This window comes from Rattus rattus, chromosome 4, assembly GCF_011064425.1.
Source record: "Rattus rattus isolate New Zealand chromosome 4, Rrattus_CSIRO_v1, whole genome shotgun sequence".
In the NCBI taxonomy this organism is placed as follows: Eukaryota; Metazoa; Chordata; class Mammalia; order Rodentia; family Muridae; genus Rattus; species Rattus rattus.
This window is the reverse complement of record NC_046157.1, coordinates 147427648-147446943: the sequence shown is the minus strand read 5'-3', so window position 1 is coordinate 147446943 and position 19296 is coordinate 147427648. Positions and strand designations below refer to the sequence as shown.

The 19296-nt window shown below is 50.8% G+C and overlaps 1 protein-coding gene across 1 annotated transcript in view; it reads left to right on the top strand.

Moving 5' to 3' along the window:
- Tns1 (tensin 1) overlaps positions 1-19296 on the top strand; it is a 209002-nt gene that overhangs the window by 129293 nt on the left and 60413 nt on the right. The window contains exons 10-18 of the mRNA XM_032901325.1: positions 307-429; positions 788-852; positions 2109-2192; positions 6148-6260; positions 6686-6746; positions 6842-6917; positions 7451-7580; positions 10666-10731; positions 11740-11856. Of these exons, the coding sequence (XP_032757216.1) occupies positions 307-429; positions 788-852; positions 2109-2192; positions 6148-6260; positions 6686-6746; positions 6842-6917; positions 7451-7580; positions 10666-10731; positions 11740-11856 (835 nt within the window). The remainder of the gene's footprint in view (positions 1-306; positions 430-787; positions 853-2108; positions 2193-6147; positions 6261-6685; positions 6747-6841; positions 6918-7450; positions 7581-10665; positions 10732-11739; positions 11857-19296) is intronic.

Here is a 19296-nt window from a genome sequence, read left to right as displayed (position 1 = left end):
GCCTTGGAGGGGAGCTTGGAGGGCTGGGCTCGGGCCTTTCTGGAAGCTTTGAGATCATAGTCTCACTTTGTAAAGCTTGGCACACCCCTGTGAGGACAATATTTCTGGGAAAGGGATATGGCTTGCCTCAGACCCTACTTTGAGCCTGGGTCCCAGGTCATAGCTTTTGCTCTTTAAGCCTTGTCTCTCAGCCAGACAAGCAGGTTAAGAGCAGAGGCCTGGCTGCTGGTGACTCTTCCCGCATTGTTCTGGCTGACTTGATGGAGTGCCTAGGCTTCCCTTTTCTTACTTACGTCTCAATCATAGGTCCTGGAATTTGGCTGGCCTGACCTGCACACACCAGCCCTGGAGAAGATTTGCAGTGTCTGTAAGGCCATGGACACCTGGCTCAATGCAGACCCCCACAATGTCGTTGTTCTCCACAACAAGGTCAGAGCAGGGGCTGTACCCGTGTGCATGTACCTGTGTGTGTACAACTGTGTGTGCACACCTACATGAGAGTTCAGATTATGCGACTGTGCTCACCCACCCATTTCTGTTTTCCATTCTAGAACATGACAGCTTCTGCCCAAGAGCCTACCTCCAACAAATGGGGCAGGGCAGTGACTTATGTTCCTAGCAGTGGAGGGTGCACTGGCTTTTCTGTCTCCTGTCCTCCGCCTCCCTCCCCAATGTTCCTCTTTCTCCAGAACAGCACCCTTCTCTCCTGCCCTTGGCCCCCAGGCTTCTGGATAGACTTCGAACAGCAGAGCCTGTTTAACCAATGACTGTCTTTTGCCTCTTTCAGGGAAACCGAGGCAGGATTGGGGTCGTCATTGCAGCATATATGCACTACAGCAACATTTCAGCCAGGTGAGAGGTCAGCGGTCTCCGTCCTCTGGACATTGGTGTGGGGACACCCCCTCCCACCTGCATGGTCTTTGCCTTCTTGAGGCAAGGAGCTGCCCTCCGACGGAGGACCAGGACAGATGAGAGGTACAGGAGCCCCCAGAGCTAGAGAAAGTGCCCCCAGCTCTGAGGCAGGATGGAATCAGCTGGAGACGGTGGAACACCTTCTCCTGTGTGGAAGACACCCACACAGCCTTGGGTTACTCATTCTCCCTCAGTTGCCTCCTGTTTCCCTTGATGATCTGGGAAGGAGGAGATACGGCATCAGAATTGGGTCCAGGGGACGAGCTGGTAGTTACCTCAAGCCTGTGGGACTGCCTTTTTGCCTGGGTGTTTGGGAGAAAGAACAGGAACCAGCCAGTACGTAGATCCCATTCTGACCTCACTCAGCACAGAGGCTGAAGGCTTGTTCATCTAGCATGGCTGCCCAGAGGCTGCTGTGTCCGGCACCTTGTTATAATGGTGCTTGGAAGAATGTAGAGATTACAGCCCAGGCCTGCCCCTGAGGGCTTCAAATACCAATCAAGTCCCCCAGCAACATGATTGTGGCTGTGAAAACATAGAGACCAGAAGTGACTGGGGGCATTTGGCCAGGGGACCTGTGACTCTGAAGTCCTAAAGGATTTCTGTTGGTCTTGGAGAGGAGCTGTGGGTAGGAAAAAGAGAACTGGTGAATATAGAGTCAGAGACAGCTTAGGGACAGTCAGGTAACAGAGAGCAATGGCCTTGCTGGCCTTAATGAGGACTTTGCATTTACTCTAAACAGGATTGAAAGTTGTTGGAATGCCAGAATTATCTCTGTATGCTGTGTGGAGGGTCTTGGCCCAGCCTTGTGTCTGCTGAGTGGACACGAATGCACCCATGGCTGCCAAACTCTTAATGGGTGTCACCTCATTCAATCTCCTTTAAGCCTCATTTGATGAGAGGGATGAGGTTTGATGGAAAGGATTATGTCCCTGGAGCCAATTAATAGCAGTCTAGAGATAGGCTGCCAGGCTGGAGACCTCCTGACTGAGTGCTGTGCTCTACAGATTGGAGAAGCTTGAGCATGTTCTTCCTGAAGGCTTCTCAGTGTAGCATGTTTGGCAGAGGAGTTTGTCCTTCCATGGTGACCAAGATTGACTGAGGGGCTATGCAAGCCTGGGAGGATCTGAGGAAGGGGACAAGAGGCCCCTGGGTATAGGCATGGGCTTTTCTGACTGTCTTGTGTCTCCCCACAGTGCTGACCAGGCTCTTGACCGGTTTGCAATGAAGAGATTCTATGAGGACAAGATCGTGCCAATTGGCCAGCCATCCCAGAGGAGGTGGGTGCCTGGACTCCAGGCTCAGTGTGTGCATGCCCTATGGTGGATAACTGGCCCTGTGCACTCTCAGGGGTGGACATCTACTTAGTTAAGGGTGTACTAAGCACAGGCATTTAGTCTGCAGTGGCACAGGTATGGTGGTGCCCATAGGTTGGCGTGTCAGTTGGCTTTGGCTCTAGCCAACCAGCAGAAAACATTCTGTTATGGCATGGCTGTCGGAGAGAAGGTGCCCACATAAAGTAGACGCATGCTGTGCTTGGTTGGCCCTGGAGGGGTCATGCCAGCATGTACACATAGATTGATGTCCCTAATACCTGTCCTGGGAGTTAGTTCATAGATAGCTCTATAAGGGACACCTTCTCCTGGGAGGATTTATAATGTTTTGCTAAGGGCCCCAGCCACACACTCTTACTGGAGTGTCATAATAATAGCCCAGACAGGAAGCAGGGCCAGATGGGTTGTTCATTGCCAAAGTTGAGGAACTCTGCTGTAGCAGTGGGTACTGGGACATCCAGGCTAACAGGGCAGTGTCCCTTCCTTTTCCTGGGGGAGCTGTGGTTCTTTTTAGAGCATAGGCATTAAACAAGTGACCCTACCCCCCAAAAAAGCCAGATGGGAAGGAGGGGAGAGTTGGAGACAGAGAAGGACAGAGGTTGGGGGAGAATACAGAGAGGCAGAAACAGAGGGATAGGAAGAGAGGAAAGACAGAAGAGATGGATAGAGAAGGGGAAAGAGAAAAAGAAGAGAGAGAAGGGAGGGGAACGAAGAGAAGACCCATGCTGGAGAGTGCTCTGGCATTGAGGGTGACAGAGAGAACTGGCTGTTTTTATGGAGACAGCCTGGAGTCTCTAGGGAAGGTGACTTTGAAGCTCTAACTGGGGCAGTGGTGATACCCAAGGCATCCTTCTTTTGCTTATGAGAAGCTTGGGGTCAGGGTAGAGCGAGGGGCCCCAGTGAGTGAGTGGTGGCTGAGTTAGAATGCAGGCGTAGGACTGGGAGGCTGGGAGTCAGGGTCTCATCTGTCAATGCTACCTGCTCCCTAGCAAGGATCTGCCTGTGGATGACACCTGACTCAATGATGCGTGACCTACAGGGGGCCATGGGCAGCATCTAGGGCCACCTAGTTGTGGGGAGGCTGCAGTCATGGCAAGCCCAAGCCTAGGCTGGAGACGTAGAAAGTAGGAATTCTGGTGTGGACCTGCCTGCGATGGCTCAGTCCCTTGCTCACACCAAGGGTGAGGCACTAAATCTTCTACACAAAGACATGTGTGGGCAAGCTTCTAGTGAACAACTGCATGCTTACAAACAGGTGATTGCTGCAGATCCCAACAGGTGGTTTTGAAGAAACTTCAAACCATGGCTGCTAGAGTGATGGGCAACCACAGGTCTGGTTCAAAGTGACTCATGCCAGAGTAAAGTCCGAGTGTGCAGGGTGAAAATGGGGGAACCTGGCCAAGGGTAGGGGGCCTGGGAAGACAGGCAGGAAGGCTGGAGGCTAAAGGGCCCGATGGCTTTTGGAGCCTCTGAGAAATTAGCTGTGAGGATCCCCAACATGCACCTGTGTCCCTATCTTGTTTATCTGGATAGGAGCTGCAGTCACTTCTGAGGACTATTGCCATTGTAGTTAGAAGCCCAAATAAAAGTACAGGAGTACTCACCAGGTACCCAGGAGCCTAGCACCTTCCAACAGCACATCCTTACTGATTACTGGCCTCCTAGAAGCCTTCAGCGCGGGTCTGAGACCATGCACCAGCTCCTGGGGGTTGGTCATGTGCATTGACAGCTTGATCTTAGTCACCTTTGATTCTGAAGGTTACAGTCTAGTTATGACTAGGGATGTGGACCATTGCTGTGCGATCACTGAGGCTTGGGCTGAACAGTCACTGTGATGCTGAACAGCAGAGACCAAGCTTCCCCTAATGAGAAAGAGAAGAGGTCCAGTTCTCACATGCCTGCATACAGTGCAGTTGCCATGTGAATCTGACAGCGTGAGTTATGCGTGTCTGCCAACAGATCCCATGGGCCAGTGTGTTTGTTGGGGGCAAGCCACCCTCTCTACACACATGAGAAAGTGCAGCTGTTGGCTTCCGGAACATTCCCCGCCACTTTCCCTCCGCTTCCTTGTCAGTGTTGCTTGCAGGGAACCCGGCAGTTGGACAGGGAAGAGCAAGGAGTGAGCGGGAGGGGCTTTGCCTGTAGGTCACCCACTCATTGTCACCCGCCCTCGGACTCATTGTCCCCAGAACACAGACACATCCTGTTGGCCTGGTCAGGAGATCTGATGGGAACCTGCCATTCCAGGTTTCCGGTTTGAGTAACAGGCCAGGGGGGCTAGACAGGGCCCTGAATAGGAGCTGGCAATGCCCATCAGATTATCTTGCTAGGGGAGGCTGAGATGGCCCCACCCAGACTCAGGGACTGGGGCCTGGAGGAGGGCCAAGGGGCCAGGAGATGGGGGTGGGGAGAGGTCTTCTGCTGTCATAATTAGAGTCTTGCCCTCCTGTGGAGCTATTGGCTCTCGTAGAAACCCAGGCTGCATTTGATTGGTTTGTCTGGTTCAACCTGGTTCTCTAGCGAATCAGAAAGGAGGAAATGTCAACCAGTCAGTACCAGAGGGCTGACCTGTGGTTCGTTCGGAGATGCTGTGAAGTCTAGACTTTCCTTCTCTCCCACCCCCTGACTTGTGAGATCACAACTCTTTCTGGGCCTGGTTTTCTACCTCTGTCAGAAAGAAACAAGATGGCTCAGTCTTTCTGTTCTAGCAGCAAGATTTTTATTGGAAGAACTGAAGGTTTCTGGAGCTGTTTATGTAGCTCCGTCTGTTGACTGCTTAGCATGCAGGGTACCCTAGGCCTAATTTCTAGCATAACACACACACATACACACACACACACACACACACACACACACACACACACACACCTCATAAATAAACCCACAAAGAAACAAAGTAAAAACCCAACTACAAACCAACTTAGAGTTTGGATACTTATTGGAAGTTAATTATCTCAGATCCCAAGTAAAGAAGTTAATGTGGAAAATTCCATACATTTAGCAAGAAATAAAATAAGCTCTGCAGTTATCAAACTTTTGCTGTTTATTCTCTCTCTCTCTCTCTCTCTCTCTCTCTCTCTCTCTCTCTCTCTCTCTGTGTGTGTGTGTGTGTGTGTGTGTGTGTGTGTGTGTGTGTGTGTGTGTGTGTGTGAGTGAATCAGGGCCTATGAGAATAGTCATAAGCAAGGTTTGGCTTAGTAAGCTGTTAGGAAGGTTTGGTTGGGCAACCTGATTTGTGCGATGCTTGGGGCTGGGAATGAGACATGAAAGAGATGCTCATGTTCACCACCAGGGAGCGCTAGAGAACGCCAAGTGGGCTCCAGGCTCTGAAATTTTCAGTGTTTTTGTTCTTTTCCTCCTGGAACTCAGCAAGTTTGGAGGCCTGCTCTGGCTGGGAAAACTCAGCTACCATGTGGCCTGGGTGGGTGAATGTGTCATGTATGTGGAGGTAGATGGCAGCCTAGAGTGGTGTTCTTAAAGAAAGAATGAAGAGATAGATAAATATATGGATAGATGGATGGATGGGTGGGTGGGTAGGTGGATGGATGGATGTGTGGATAGTTTGGTGGGTTGGGTAAGTGGATACACAGTTGAGTGGGTATGTGGGTAGATGGGTGGGTGGATAGGTGGGTGGGCGGATGGATGGATGGGTGGATGGGTGGGTGGGTGGGTGGATGAGTGGGTGGGTGGGTGGATGGATGGGTGGGTGGATGGATGGATGGATGGGTGGGTGGATATATGGGTGGGTGGGTGGATGTATGTGTGTGGATGGTTTGGTGGGTTGGTGGGTGGATACACAGTTGGTGGGTAGGTGGGTAGATGGGTGGGTGGATAGGTGGGTGGGTGGATGGATGGAAGGGACTACACAGTCCCTTTACTGATGACCCCTTATTCCTCGCAGATATGTGCACTACTTCAGCGGCCTACTCTCCGGCTCCATCAAAATGAACAACAAGCCTTTGTTTCTGCATCATGTGATCATGCATGGCATCCCCAACTTTGAGTCTAAAGGAGGTACCTGCCCCATCCCTTCCCTCCAGCCTGTATTTCCTTCTTGGTGGCCTCGGGTGGCAAGCTGTAGTGTCATCTGGTCTTGTGTGAGGCTCTCAGCAGAGCTCAGTGAGACTCCTCTGTGATGTCAGGTTGACTTGGCCATGCCTGGTGGCAGAAGATACTGAGGAGTCGATGGTTTGCCTACTTAAAATGCCTTAGAAGGGACGTTAGACTTTCTTTATGTTCTTGTTCCCTTCCTTCTCTCTTTCTCTTTCCCTCCTTTCCTTTCCCATTGACCCTCATTCCTCCAACCATTTCTGGATGTAACCTCACACACACCTCTCACACTCACCTCTCACACTCACCTCTTACACTCACCTCTCACACTCACCTCTCACACTCACCTCTCACACTCACCTCTCACACTCACCTCTCCTTCTCCACAGGGTGCCGGCCCTTTCTTCGCATCTACCAAGCCATGCAACCTGTGTACACATCTGGCATTTAGTAAGTAGTCTGTGAAGGTGCAGGGGTGGGACAGGAGGAAGGGAGAACTGAGCCTCTTTCCGAAGCAGAGCTCTCTCACCACCTCTCTCCCTCAGCAACATCCCTGGAGACAGCCAGGCCAGCATCTGTATCACCATCGAACCAGGGCTGCTCCTGAAAGGAGACATCTTGGTGAGCTCCACCCTCCTCTTCAAGTGTCCTTTCTCTTGTCCTGTCCCTGCCCTACCCTGGGGACATAGGTCATGCAACTGTTCCCCTGTAAGCCATTGGATAAGAACTGTGGGCTCCTGTATCCCTTGCAGGCTCACGTTGTCATGGTCTAACTTCCTCCCTTGGACAGGATGTTCTTCTCCTAGCCTCATATTTTGCTCTGGGACATCTCCAGGAAACTGTCACTCAGTGTGAACTGTGACCTTCTAGTTCTAGACTGGTGACAAAGACACTCCCAGTCCTAATCCCAATCCTGCTGGCTGTAGTTTAAGGCCACATTTCCTCTTTGTATGCATACCTCTGTGTGGGAACTGTTCCCTTCCTCTTATGTTCTAGAAGTTTCCCAAAAAGTTCTGAGGGTTTGTTTTTTGTTTTTGTTTTTGGTGACCTCTCTCTCATGGGTTTGGGCTGAGACTTGGGACTTAGCCGATGAAGCCAGTCAGGATTCTCCAGGAGACTTGACCTCCCCTCCCCTTTGCCCCCTTCCCTTGCAGCTGAAGTGTTACCATAAGAAGTTCCGGAGCCCGGCTCGAGACGTCATCTTCCGAGTGCAGTTCCACACCTGTGCCATCCATGACTTGGGGGTCGTTTTTGGAAAGGAAGATCTGGATGAGGCCTTCAAAGGTGGGCTCCCTGACAGGGGGCAGGATCAGGGGTTCTTGTAACAGGGGAGAAGCCCAATGTGAGATGATGTAGCGGATGCAGGGACCATCTTCTCTGAGCCTTGCGATCTGTTAAGTCTCAGGGATGATAGTGTGAGGGACTGAAGGATAATATGACCGGTCAGGACTGAGGTTGGGGTGGTCTAGGAATTCAGGTCGTAAGAGATCAAGCTCAGCTCCTTCCTGGTCCATCCCTGCACCCCAGGACCTTCGGGATGTTTTGTGCCTCCCAGCTTCCTCTAGGGCTTGCTCCATATTGTCTCCTTTTTCTATCTGCCTAGTCCCATGTGACCACTGGGAGTCAGTTTTCTAGCATTGCCAGGTGTCCTAATATTGGGGTCAGTATTAAGTGCTGGAATCAAAGTGAAACATGATGTAGTTTTTGTCTTAATAATGCTAAAATGTCTTGTGGGGCCAGCTGAGGCAGGAAACAAGTATCCCTCAGGAGGGGTGCATGTACATAGGGATGGTGGCAATAAGGAAGAAGAAATTTGGTCAGGGGAGGATGGAATCTTTAACCCACTTAAGGCTCTGTCTAAATCACCTTCAGGCTTGGAATATACATACATGTACATGTACATGCACACGCACATGCGCACACACACAGATTCATGCTTGCATCCATTTGCACATTCAATCTCTTAATTACCTATCAACACACCATTATTCATCCTTCTTTTATCTATCCACTTGCATATTTGTTCTGTTTTCTACACATTGGTCTGTCCACCTATTCATTCATCCATCATCCATCCATCCATCCATCATCCACTCATCTATCTATCCATCCAGCCATCCGCCTATCTATACAGCCATCTATCCATCCATTCTCATCCATCCATCCACCATCCATCCATTCATCCATCATCCACCCATCCATCCATCCATCCATCCATCCATCCATCCATCCATCCATCCATCCATCCACAGTTACTCACCTGCTAATGCATATATACATTCGTCCACACATACATTCACTATCCTCCCATTAGTACACTCACTCACCTCACCACCCATCCACCAAGCATCACTTGTGTGTTGACACATGTTAAACACGTTATAGATCCTGGAGATACAAAGAGAAAACAGTTAAACCCTGCCTTTGAGAGTCCATGGTCTCATGGAAGAAACACAAACAAGAGTGGTTGGTGTGCATAGAGATGAACACATACAGAGCATGATGGAGTCCCACAGAATAGACGTCATCTTTGTTGGACTCTCTTACTACAAGCAGTGGTTGGTGATCTAGGCCAGCTGAGGCTCAGTCAGAAAGCATGGAGGGGCCAGATCAGAGGGGTGGCCCTCCTGTGTACTCTGACACATGGGGAGAAAGTTGTTCTGTGAGACCTCTTTGCATGCAAGCCAGAAAGACTGACATCGGAGGCCTGAGTTTCAGGACAGATTATAATCAATCTTGAGGGGGAGATAAGGGTGGAGCCAACAAAATCCAGACTAAGTTGAGGAGACACAGAGAGATGTGATATTGGGGGAGAGTTCCCAGTTTCCTCTTGTATGGTGCTAGTCAGAAGAACCATTGAGCATCAACAGACACACAAAAAGAAGCTTTGCCAATATCTATCCTAGTTAGGGTTACTATTACCATGACAAAACACCATGACCAACTTAGGGTTTGCCTTAGAGTTTCCATTGCTGTGAACAGATACCATGACCTCTTATAAAGGACAACATTTAATTGAGGCTGACTTACAGGTTCAGAAGTTCAGTCCATTATCATCAAGGTAGGTACATGGCAGCATCCAGGCAGGCATGGCGCAGGAGGAGCTGAGAGTTCTACATCTTGATTGGAAGACCTCCAGGAGACTATCTTCTAGTCACCTAGGAAGAAGGTCTCCAAGCTCACCTGCAAAGTGAAGCTCTTCCTCCAACAATGTCACAACTACTAATAGTGCCACTCCCTGGCCAGGAATATTCAAACCACCACAGGGCTGGAAGCAAGTTGGGGAGGAAAGGGTTTATTCTGTTTATGCCTCCTCATAACAGTTCATCATCAAAGGAAGTCAGGACAGGAACTCAAGCAGGGCAGGAACCTGGAGGCAGGAGATGATGCAGAGGCCACAGAGGGGTGCTGCTAACTGGCTTGCTCCTCATGGCTTGCTCAGCTTGCTTTCTTATAGAATCCAGGACTATCAGCTCAGAGATGGTACCACCCACAATGGGCTGGGCCCTCCTCAATCAATCACTAATTAAGAACATTCCTTACAGGCTCACTCACAGCCCAGTCGTATGGAGGCATTTTCTCAGTTGAGGCTTCCTCTTCTTCAGTGACTCTAACTTGTATTAAGTTGGCATAAAATTAGGCAGCATAGTGTCTGAAGGAATCAATGAAATACATAGAAACCTACTCAGAATTAAGAAGAAATGAGGCTGGGTGTGGTAGATAGAGTATGCTTGTAACCCTAGTACTCAAGAGGCTGAGGCAGGAGGATTTTGAGTTCAAATCTATCCTGACCCTGTATTAAAAGGGGGAGGGGGAGAGGTGGGAATAATGGGAGACAAATAGTTCACCTTTATAGTGTTGAGGCAAGGGGGTTACTTAAAACTGATTTCTAGAAATAGTGGTGCAAATGGTGTCTGTGTCTTAGAGTGCTACAAATGGAATACTGTAGTCAGAAACCGGAAGGGTTGTGTTTGCCTCAGGAAGTAGAATTCTGGCAAGGGTGGGACCTATAGTTTCAATGGGAGATGGGCCTGAGGACGAAGCTCAGTTGATAGTGTGCTTGCCTAGCATGCTTGGGAAGGCCTGATCCCCAAAATTTCACCACTCAAGGGATGGAGGGAGAAGGAGGGCAAGCGGTTGAATTCCATCCTTAGCTATATAGTGAGTTTGGGGCCAGCCTGGGCTACGTAAGAGGCTGTCTCAAAATATTTTTTTCACTATGCATGTACAGCTTCCTCTGTGTAAAAGGCAAATGTAGACAGGTTATTGTATTATTAACCATGTATGCAGGTATGACTGAATTCTTTTCTAGGAGAAACCTTTCTCTTTGGGGATCTGTGGTCCATTTTCTGTTTTCCCTTTCTTTCAGATGATCGATTTCCTGACTATGGCAAAGTGGAGTTTGTCTTTTCCTATGGACCAGAGAAAATCCAAGGTATAGACCTAGTTGTCGTCCCTTCCCCACATCCTCACCTGTCACTGACCCACTGTCAGCAGACACACACTGTCCCTCTACAAACGTGATGGTCCTTGTGATTTAGAGCAGGCCAAGGTAAAGGATCCCAGCTACACCTGATCCAGCGACTTATTTTCTGTATAATAAGAATAACTGCAGACAGTGAGGCTCTGAGGTGACTAAACTGTTCTGGTCCCTTTAGGTCACCATCTTGTTATAGTCAGAAACTGAGGGCCTTGGCAGATGGAAGGGACAGCCAGAGGACAGTCAAAGGTGCTGGGTGGATTGTGGGTATTTATGAACCGAAGTGGCTCGACCTGAAGGCCAGTTTAATAATAAACAACCTCTCTTCTTCTAGACTCTAAATACAGAGACCAGTTGCTTGTCCTCTTATTTGAGAACAGAATGGGAGGAGATGAAGTTAGGTTACAGGCAGAGGGATTCTGGGTAGACTAAAGAAAGGACTGCCAAGCAAGGAAAATAGGCTACCTTGAATGGCCTGACTAGTTTCTGGGCTGATTCTGGCCTGTTCTTGCAGATGTATGTCTGAAGTAGGGGACAAGGGCAGGCCTGGGATGACCTTTCCAATCTGTGTCTCTTCAATGTCACAGTTGTCATTTCCCTGCTATCCCCACCTGTGGGTGGTTCAGGATAAGCCTGTCCCTTATCCTTTTCCAGTTTTCAGAGCAGACCCTTGTTCTTGCCCCAGGGCTGTACATGAGAAAGTGGGTGGGTGCTTGTTTCTCTAGCATATGCTTGTGTGTGCACGCATATGTGTGCCCCCCCCCTCTGTACCTTTTCAGTACCTTGTCCTGATTTGCCCTATGACCTGGTCTGAGACTTCCAATGTCTGCAGGCAACCTAAGTCATTGTCCCACCCTAGATATTCACGAAAACAAGTGGGTTCCTCGGGGATAGGAGAGCGCCCTAGCCTTCTGTTTTACTACGTGCTAATCTCTCCCTCTGTCTCCTGCTGGTTCCCCATAGGCATGGAGCACCTGGAGAACGGGCCCAGTGTATCTGTAGACTATAACACTTCTGACCCCCTCATCCGATGGGATTCCTATGACAACTTCAATGGGCATCGTGAGGATGGCATGGAAGGTAGGTGACCCTTGGCTTCCAGGCTCTCTATGAACTGGCCAGCCCTGGCCTGTGGAACCTTGGTTCTCTGCAGTCTCCATGGAGGAGATGGTGGCTTTAAGTGCAGCTGTGGATCCTTGTTCCATCTCTTTGGAACCTGCCCTTGGGTGACTCCAGACTGCTCTCTGTGTTCTCAGAGCATGGATATGTAGATGGAGTATTTGGGGGGTCTAACAGCCTGCATGAAGACCCAGCAAAAATGTCTGAGACTCAGTGTGGGGTTCCAAGATGTGAGAAATAAAAAGCCACAGAGTGGGTACAGTTCCTGTGCCTGCTTTACATGGCTAAAAACACCAACATACTCCATACTCAGAGCAGGCGGCTCCGGAGGGGTCTGGCCAGTCCGTGTTGGAATACGTAGGAAGGACGAGGGGTGGAGCCTGTGAAATTCATTTGTTAAGTGACCTTGAGGCTCCCCCTTGGCTCTGGCCCTAGGTTTGTTTTCTGATTCAGCCACAGGATGGCAGAGCGTTAGAGCAGTCTAGAGGGTCCCCTGTATCTGTTTTTAAAATTGAGGTAACTGAGATCTTCTGAAGGACAAGATTCTGACTTCCCCCTCAGATCCAGGCTGTGCCCTCTTAAGGACATCAGTGGCAACCCCCTTCCTCTCCCCACCAAAGCCGTCTGGAACTTCCTTGGGCAATAGAGTGGTCCTAGGGAGGAAAGACGTGGCCTGGGGCTCTCGCTTGTCTACCTCTGCACTAATGTCCCCTGTTTGCCTCGCCCAGGCAGCTTCCTGTATGGCTGTGCTCAGAAAGTCATGCTATAGACATCCGTAGATATCAGAGAGGCTGGAAGAGGAAGGAAGATTAGAATTCAGGGGTTCCATGAGAGTGCATTTGTGTGCAGCACCACAAGTTTAGTGGCTTGCCCTTGTATTCTATCAGGGTGCCTTCATCTCCCACTCGTCCCTCACCCCCAGTTCCCATCTTCTGAGTGGCTGAGTGGCCTGGGCCTGGGGTAGAGCTGAGGATGGGATGAATTGTCTCCGAGGCTGCTGCCAGTCTTAATGCTTCTCATTTTGGGGAAGTTTGCATTTTTAACAAGAGCACTTGGCAATTGGAAGGCATTTTTAATGCCTCACCATCTCTCCCTGGTGTAGATGCAGTGCAGTGATAAACGTAAAAATATTTCATGAGCTCTGAAGTGCCAAGAAGAAGGATCAAAGGTAGAATAATTAAGGACCAGAAGGAATGGATGGGGTCAGCCCAAGGGAGGGAAGGGGAACAGAGGGCCAGGGTCTGAGCAGGGAAACCTGGGGTAGCAGGGGGGTTCAGAAGATAGGTGGGACAGACAAGGGAAACCCCCAGCTCTGTAGCCCTCACCCCATGATCTAATCCCCTAGCAAAGAGATGGAGCGGGCAGGACCTTGGGCCAGTTAAAAGGTCAGCTGGTCCTATCAGGACAGAGGGGCTCCTATTTGCAGGCACAGAAGCTGGCCCTCTGCCCAAAGGGGGTAGATCAGGGCTCTGCTGTCCCTTTCCCTGCCTGGCCTGACCGAGCTGAGGCTGGGATAGTTGCCAGGGAATAGCTGCTCTGTACTCTGACTGTGTGCTCCTTGCTGCCTGCCCCTGGACTGCATCCCCACTGGGCTTAGAGACCCCAGAGCAAGCCCAAAGCTTAAGACAGTACTGTGTTTCAGTACTGCCCCTGGCTGAGGCCCAGAGGACAAAAAGTGTGTGTGTGTGTGTGTGTGTGTGTGTGTGTGTGTGTGTGTGTGTGACTAATGGTCAAGAGAAGGAAGCAGGGACCTCTTGTCCCTTAGTTGTGGGGAATATGTGGTTCCTTGGTGCCTAGTCTGGGAGCAGGAGACAGTGAAGGAGCAGAGGAAAGAGATGGGAGCCCATACTGAAATTAAGTTCTGTCTGGGGACTGTGGTCAGAGAGTACCTGACATCTCGGGGATTCCTTAGTGGAGGGGTTATTGTTTTAGCTGTCTTAGGCAACCATAAAAAGGCACCACAGCTATCCCTTAAGTGACAGAAGTGGAGTCTCATGGTTCTGGCACTGGATTCTGAGACCAGGACTGGTGTCCCTGAGGCTGGCCCCTTCAGTGTGCAGACTCTGCCATTGCTGTACGCCTGTCCTTCCGTGTCTCCCTCTGTATGTTTGTATCCCTGTATCTTCTTCATGTAGGACCGTAGACATAATGGAGTAGGGCCTGCCTTAGTGCTTTTATTTTGCTGTGGCCAACTCTCTCTTCATGTAGGCACTGTGCTCCACAGCCTGTGACTCAGAGGGGATGACTCAACCCTAAGTTCCTGGTGGGGAAAAGTGAGGATCTTGGGTTTCTTGGGTTGTGGAGGAGAGTTGTCTGACCCCTGCTTCTCTCCTCCTCAAATCGGCCTCCACCTCCCTCAGGGTTGGTGTGGAGCCTGCCAGCTTGGCCTTGGCTGACACCACAGTGTGAGCCTCCAGGAGTCCCATTAGTTCCTTGGCCTGAGTTCTGAGCCCCATGCCCAGGTCCCAGCACCCCTTGGGACAGGGGGCAGGGCATTGTTTTTGCCTATGCTGCACAGAGCTGTGTCCAAATTCTTCGAGATGGTTCCAACACACCACTCTCTGAAACAAGTTTCAGTAACAGGGTGGGGACGACCTCTGTTCTGAGGGGCCAGGAAGCCAAGCTGCCCCGGTGCCCTCTGCTTGATGTCCTCTGACACCTTGGCCATCAGGCTGTTGGGAGTAAGGATAGGGAGCCAGGGCTGGTGCTGGGTAAAGGGGAGTGTGGAAGCAGATTCTCACATGGCAGCCAGGGTGAAGGGAGAAGAAAGTTCATCCCAGGCCTGGTGGGGATGGCAAGGATGCTGGTATCCGTTGCTTCTGGGTTTTGCTTGTATGAGGTACCTAGATGAGCCAGGGCAGGTGTCTGAGCTTTCTTGGTTTTCTGGGCTCTGAGGAGAACCATATATTTTCTTAGGGGAGAGTTCTAACTCTCTTCAATTCTTCTGTCCCAGCTGAGAAGAGTCATGGTCCCTTGATTGTGGCAGTGAGGTTGTTCAAGGACTGACTTCTTTTTTGAGAGAGATGGGGGGATGGGGGAGGGAAAGATACTATGGAAAGGGAGCAAGTGAAAAGAGAAACGACACAGAGGAATGGCACAGCAAGATGGAGAGGAAGATCTAGTCTAGGAGGCCTGAGGCTTGGGTCCTGGGAAGGGGTGATACCTTCCTGTGGCGCTTCATTTTTACTCCCTGTAGAAATGGGATGTAGGAGTGGACAGCATTTCTACTCATTTTGAGCTCAGCCAGTGTTTTCTTTGGGGCTTATGAGAGACTGAGATGATCCTACTTCTTAGCTTTTGGGCTCCAGGATAAAGAAAAGGCAGAGTGGTTTCATTAGTCAGCATAGGCCAACTGATGCTGCAGTAACAAACAGCTCCATTCACATGGCTTCTTCTAGCCAAGCATACTCCCTGCTCAAGGTATCTGTCCATTGAGGATGAGAAGGGGACTCTGTGTTCTCTCTCTCTCTCTCTCTCTCTCTCTCTCTCTCTCTCTCTCTCTCTCTCTCTCTCTCTCTCTCTCTCTGTGTGTGTGTGTGTGTGTGTGTGTGTGTGTGTGTGTGTGTGTGTGAAATGAATATACCTGACAGAAAAGGCTTATAGAGGTATAGAGGGAGGGGGATTTGGGTCATGGTTTTAAAGGTACTTCAGTTCATCATGATGGAGATGGTGTGGTGGTAAGAGACAGCTCTTCCATAGCAGCAGGACTGGTGGAGGGTGTGGTGTGGGAGAGGAACAGTTCACGGTGGTGGAGCTAAAGGCTGAGACCACTGGATCAAAGGGTGGCATCATTTTCCAAGACCAACCTCTAGCAGCCGGTTCCCCAGAAATGTCTTTCTCCTAAAAGCCTTCAAAATAATTCATAATCTGGGGGCCAAACATTCAAGACACGAATGTGTGGAGGCATTCCAGAATCAACCCTTAACACCCAGGCTGGTGTTGAGCCTGAGAGAGCCTGCTTTAACCTCCTGAGTGCTGCACCACAAGGTTGGGCTCTCAAGCTGGCTTTTGCTAGGAAATCTTCACAGGGTATTAGAGAGGCCAGCTCGTCTGGGCTGTGACTTCAAGGTGGGTGGGAAAAGGAGAGAATTCAAAGGTGCTGATGGAAGCCTCTGTCCTTGATACATCACATTCTGTGGGATGGGCCTATATCCAGTAGGAAAGCTTTGTCTGTTAAGACTTCTTCTGATCAGCCATAGCAGGGAGACCTGCCTTGTCCTCCTGGCCCCCTGGGGCAGAGAGACACTGAGGTGCCAGGGCTGGGTCTCACTGGGGGATGTATGTAGTGACATTGATATACATATTAATGAAATGGCTGCTGGGAGGATTCTGGATTCCTCTTCCAATCCCTCAAAGGAGGAGTCTTCTCCAATACGCTGGGGTCAATCTGTGGATTCAAACACGTTTGGTGTGACCCTGTGGATAAAGGACACAACCCCCATGACCTAGCATGTGCCAGCCACCTGCCTAGCATTGCTTCCCAGTGGCTAGGGCTGTCCTGTCCCAATGCCCTTGGTCCCTCCGTTGGCCTGCCCTGCACTGCTGCTGGCAGGCTTGGGCAGCAGCCTGTGTCCGGAGCATGGCGTAAGCCGATCCCTGCCCTGCTGAATGAGTCTTTTGGTCTCCCAATCTCTGCCATCGGGTGGAGGTGGAAGGCTGGAGCCACACTCTGAGCAGTGCCAAGCTCGCTGCCAGCAGCCCAGTGCCCAGAGAGAGGCCAGGGACAAGGAACATGTGTTCTGTCCCCTCAGGCCCTGCTCCTCTTCCTCTCCTGTCAGACCTGGAGATGAATGGATGCAGGCTAGCCAGCCCTGGCCCTGGGTACCATCTCCAGTCAGAGCTAAGAAATGGAATTTAAGTTCTCATTGATCACAAGCTTTTCTGATTTACCAAATATGCTTTCTGTTCATCCTTTCTTCCTTCTACCTTCTCTTTCCTCCCTCCTGCCATTCATCTACCCTCCCGTCCTCATCCGTCCATGTTTCATTCTTTCTTCCATCCATTCTCCCCACCTCCACCCTTCCTTCCATCCTCCAACGGTCCTGACATCCCTCCTTCCTTACCTCCCTGCCATCTCTCCCTCGATCTCGTCCCTCGCTTCTTAATCATTCACTTACTCTAAGTGGTAGGCACCAAGTTAGACCTGGGGTTTGGGAAGCCAAGTCTGGGGATGCTTGGGAGTCACATAAGTTTCTCTGCTACCCTGAGAATACACAGCCAGTGGGAAAGGATCCTAGCCAGGTGCTGACCTCCTGACTCAAAGCAGCTGTCTTCAGAGGGAGTGCATGTGACTGGAGCCTGGGAGTGAATATAGGATCATTCCTCCGATTTAAGAGGCAGGGACACTGGTCAAAGTCTAGAAAGCTGAGGTTAAGGAAAGCACCCAAGGCCGGGTGTGGTAGCTGAGGCAGAAAGACTGGGTCTTTGGTGGATGTTAGATCTGTGGGAGGTGAGGGTGTATAGAACAAGGGGTGGGGCAGAGGCTGTGTGCTGCTGAGGGTGGGTGGGTCCGTGTTCACTGAAGTCCCTTGGCCACGCCTGGGCCTTGATGCTCATTGTGTCTCTGATGTTGAAGATACTTTCTACCTTGTGATTTCAGTCTTTCAGAGGCCCCTTTGCTAGGAGAGTGCCCGGTGGTGCTGTAGGAGAGCAAGCCCTGACCTCTTGACTGGTAGACTCTGTCTAACAGGACAACAGCACTTACAGGTCCTGGGATCGCGGCCACGGATACACCTCTGGGCCCTCAGACTTCCCTGGGCAGCAGCAGTTGTTAGGACCTATCTCTAGTGGTTGTTGACCTCTAGGAGGGGCTTCAGTCTGCCTTAGAACCCAGCCCCTCAGTGGGGATGGTGTTATTTCTGGATTCTGGAGTATGCTTCTCAGTACTGGGGTGTCCCTCCTCCCTGCTTTGGGGATGTCTGGCCTTGCTTTCCCTGAATGCTTGCTGGGGCTGGCACTTGAGGCTGGTGCATAGGGTCTGGCCTCTGGCTTACTGATGAGCAGCTCCACAGCTGACTGGCCTGGCCTGCCCTGGCTTGCCCTGGCCACTTCTCCTCATCAACAGCTTCATCAAGAAGTTGCTTCATGCTGGGGCCCTCCCGGAGGCCATTCAAGCTACAAAGCTGGGCCCTTCCTGCTGCAGAACCCCACCCTCCCTCTGGGGTCAGTCTTCTTGCCTGCTTTCTGTCCCACTGACAGTTTGGGGGCTGGGATCTAGGTCTGGCAGAGGATCAGTCCTTTCCTGGATGCCATCCCTCCCTCCACTTCCCAGGCTGCCCGTGGGTGATTTATCTCTTCTGACTGACTCCCTTTCCTTCCCTGCCTCTCCCTGTCAGATCTCCTAAAGCCCTGTGACAGCTTATGGGCTTCAACAGCAGGCTCTACCAATAATGTGGAAGGGCCTCTGAGTGTCCTTTGAAAGGAGGCACTTAGTCTCAGGGGGCGCTGGTCTCTAGGTAGACAGGGCCTAGAGGGTTGCAACATGGGGTTGGAATTTGGGCTGCTTTGGTCTAGTCCCCACTCTGCAGCTTGTCTTCTGTTGGCCCTGGGCAACTGGTGCTCAGTCTTTGAGCCTCAGTATTCCCATCTTTGAAATGGACAGAAGGAAAGCACCTGCTTTAGGACAATGTCTTAGACTTTAAGTCCTAGAATTTCATCACGAAGCCAAGGGGCCTTGTAAAATACTGAAGTGAATCAGGCCACCTTCTTGCTATGCCAACTCCCATGAAACAGACCTCTGGCTCCATGTCCAGTGTTGACTCACGCTGTCCTAATGCAGGCTGTATCCCCCGGCTGGCTCATCTCTGGGGGATCCCCCTCCCAGGCTGCGTCTGAACTCCAGCACTGGGCAGCCTTGAGACCACTGTATTGAATGGAGGAGGGGGAGCCCAGATTACCTGTGGTGTTGATAACCTGGGCTCCTCGGGGACATTGCCCCATTCACTAGGCATTTGCTGAACACCTATAGAATGTCAGCCCCTTGATTTCCCAGATGCTAAGGACAGTGGAGGAAACAAGACCCCAGGGTTTCTGTATTTGGTGGAATTAGGGGATGGGGTGATTGGCCAGTTGGTAAAGTGCTTGCATGAGCACGGGGATCTGCATTTGATCCCCAGGACCCATGTAAAGCCTGGCATGATGGTGGTGTGTGCTTCTTGTCCCAGCATGGCGGGCCAGACAGGAGGATCTGTGAGGCTCGCTGGCTGGCCACCTCAGCTTACCTGATGAGTCTCAAAAACAACAAACCAAACAAAAAAAGTAGGCAGAGTCTAAGGGGCAACATCCGAGATTGTCCTCTAAGTGCCACACACGTGCACAAGCACACATACACCTGCATGAATGCACCCACACACAGAATTAAAGGCACAGGGCAGGAAGGGAGCTGAGTATGTTATAAGACAA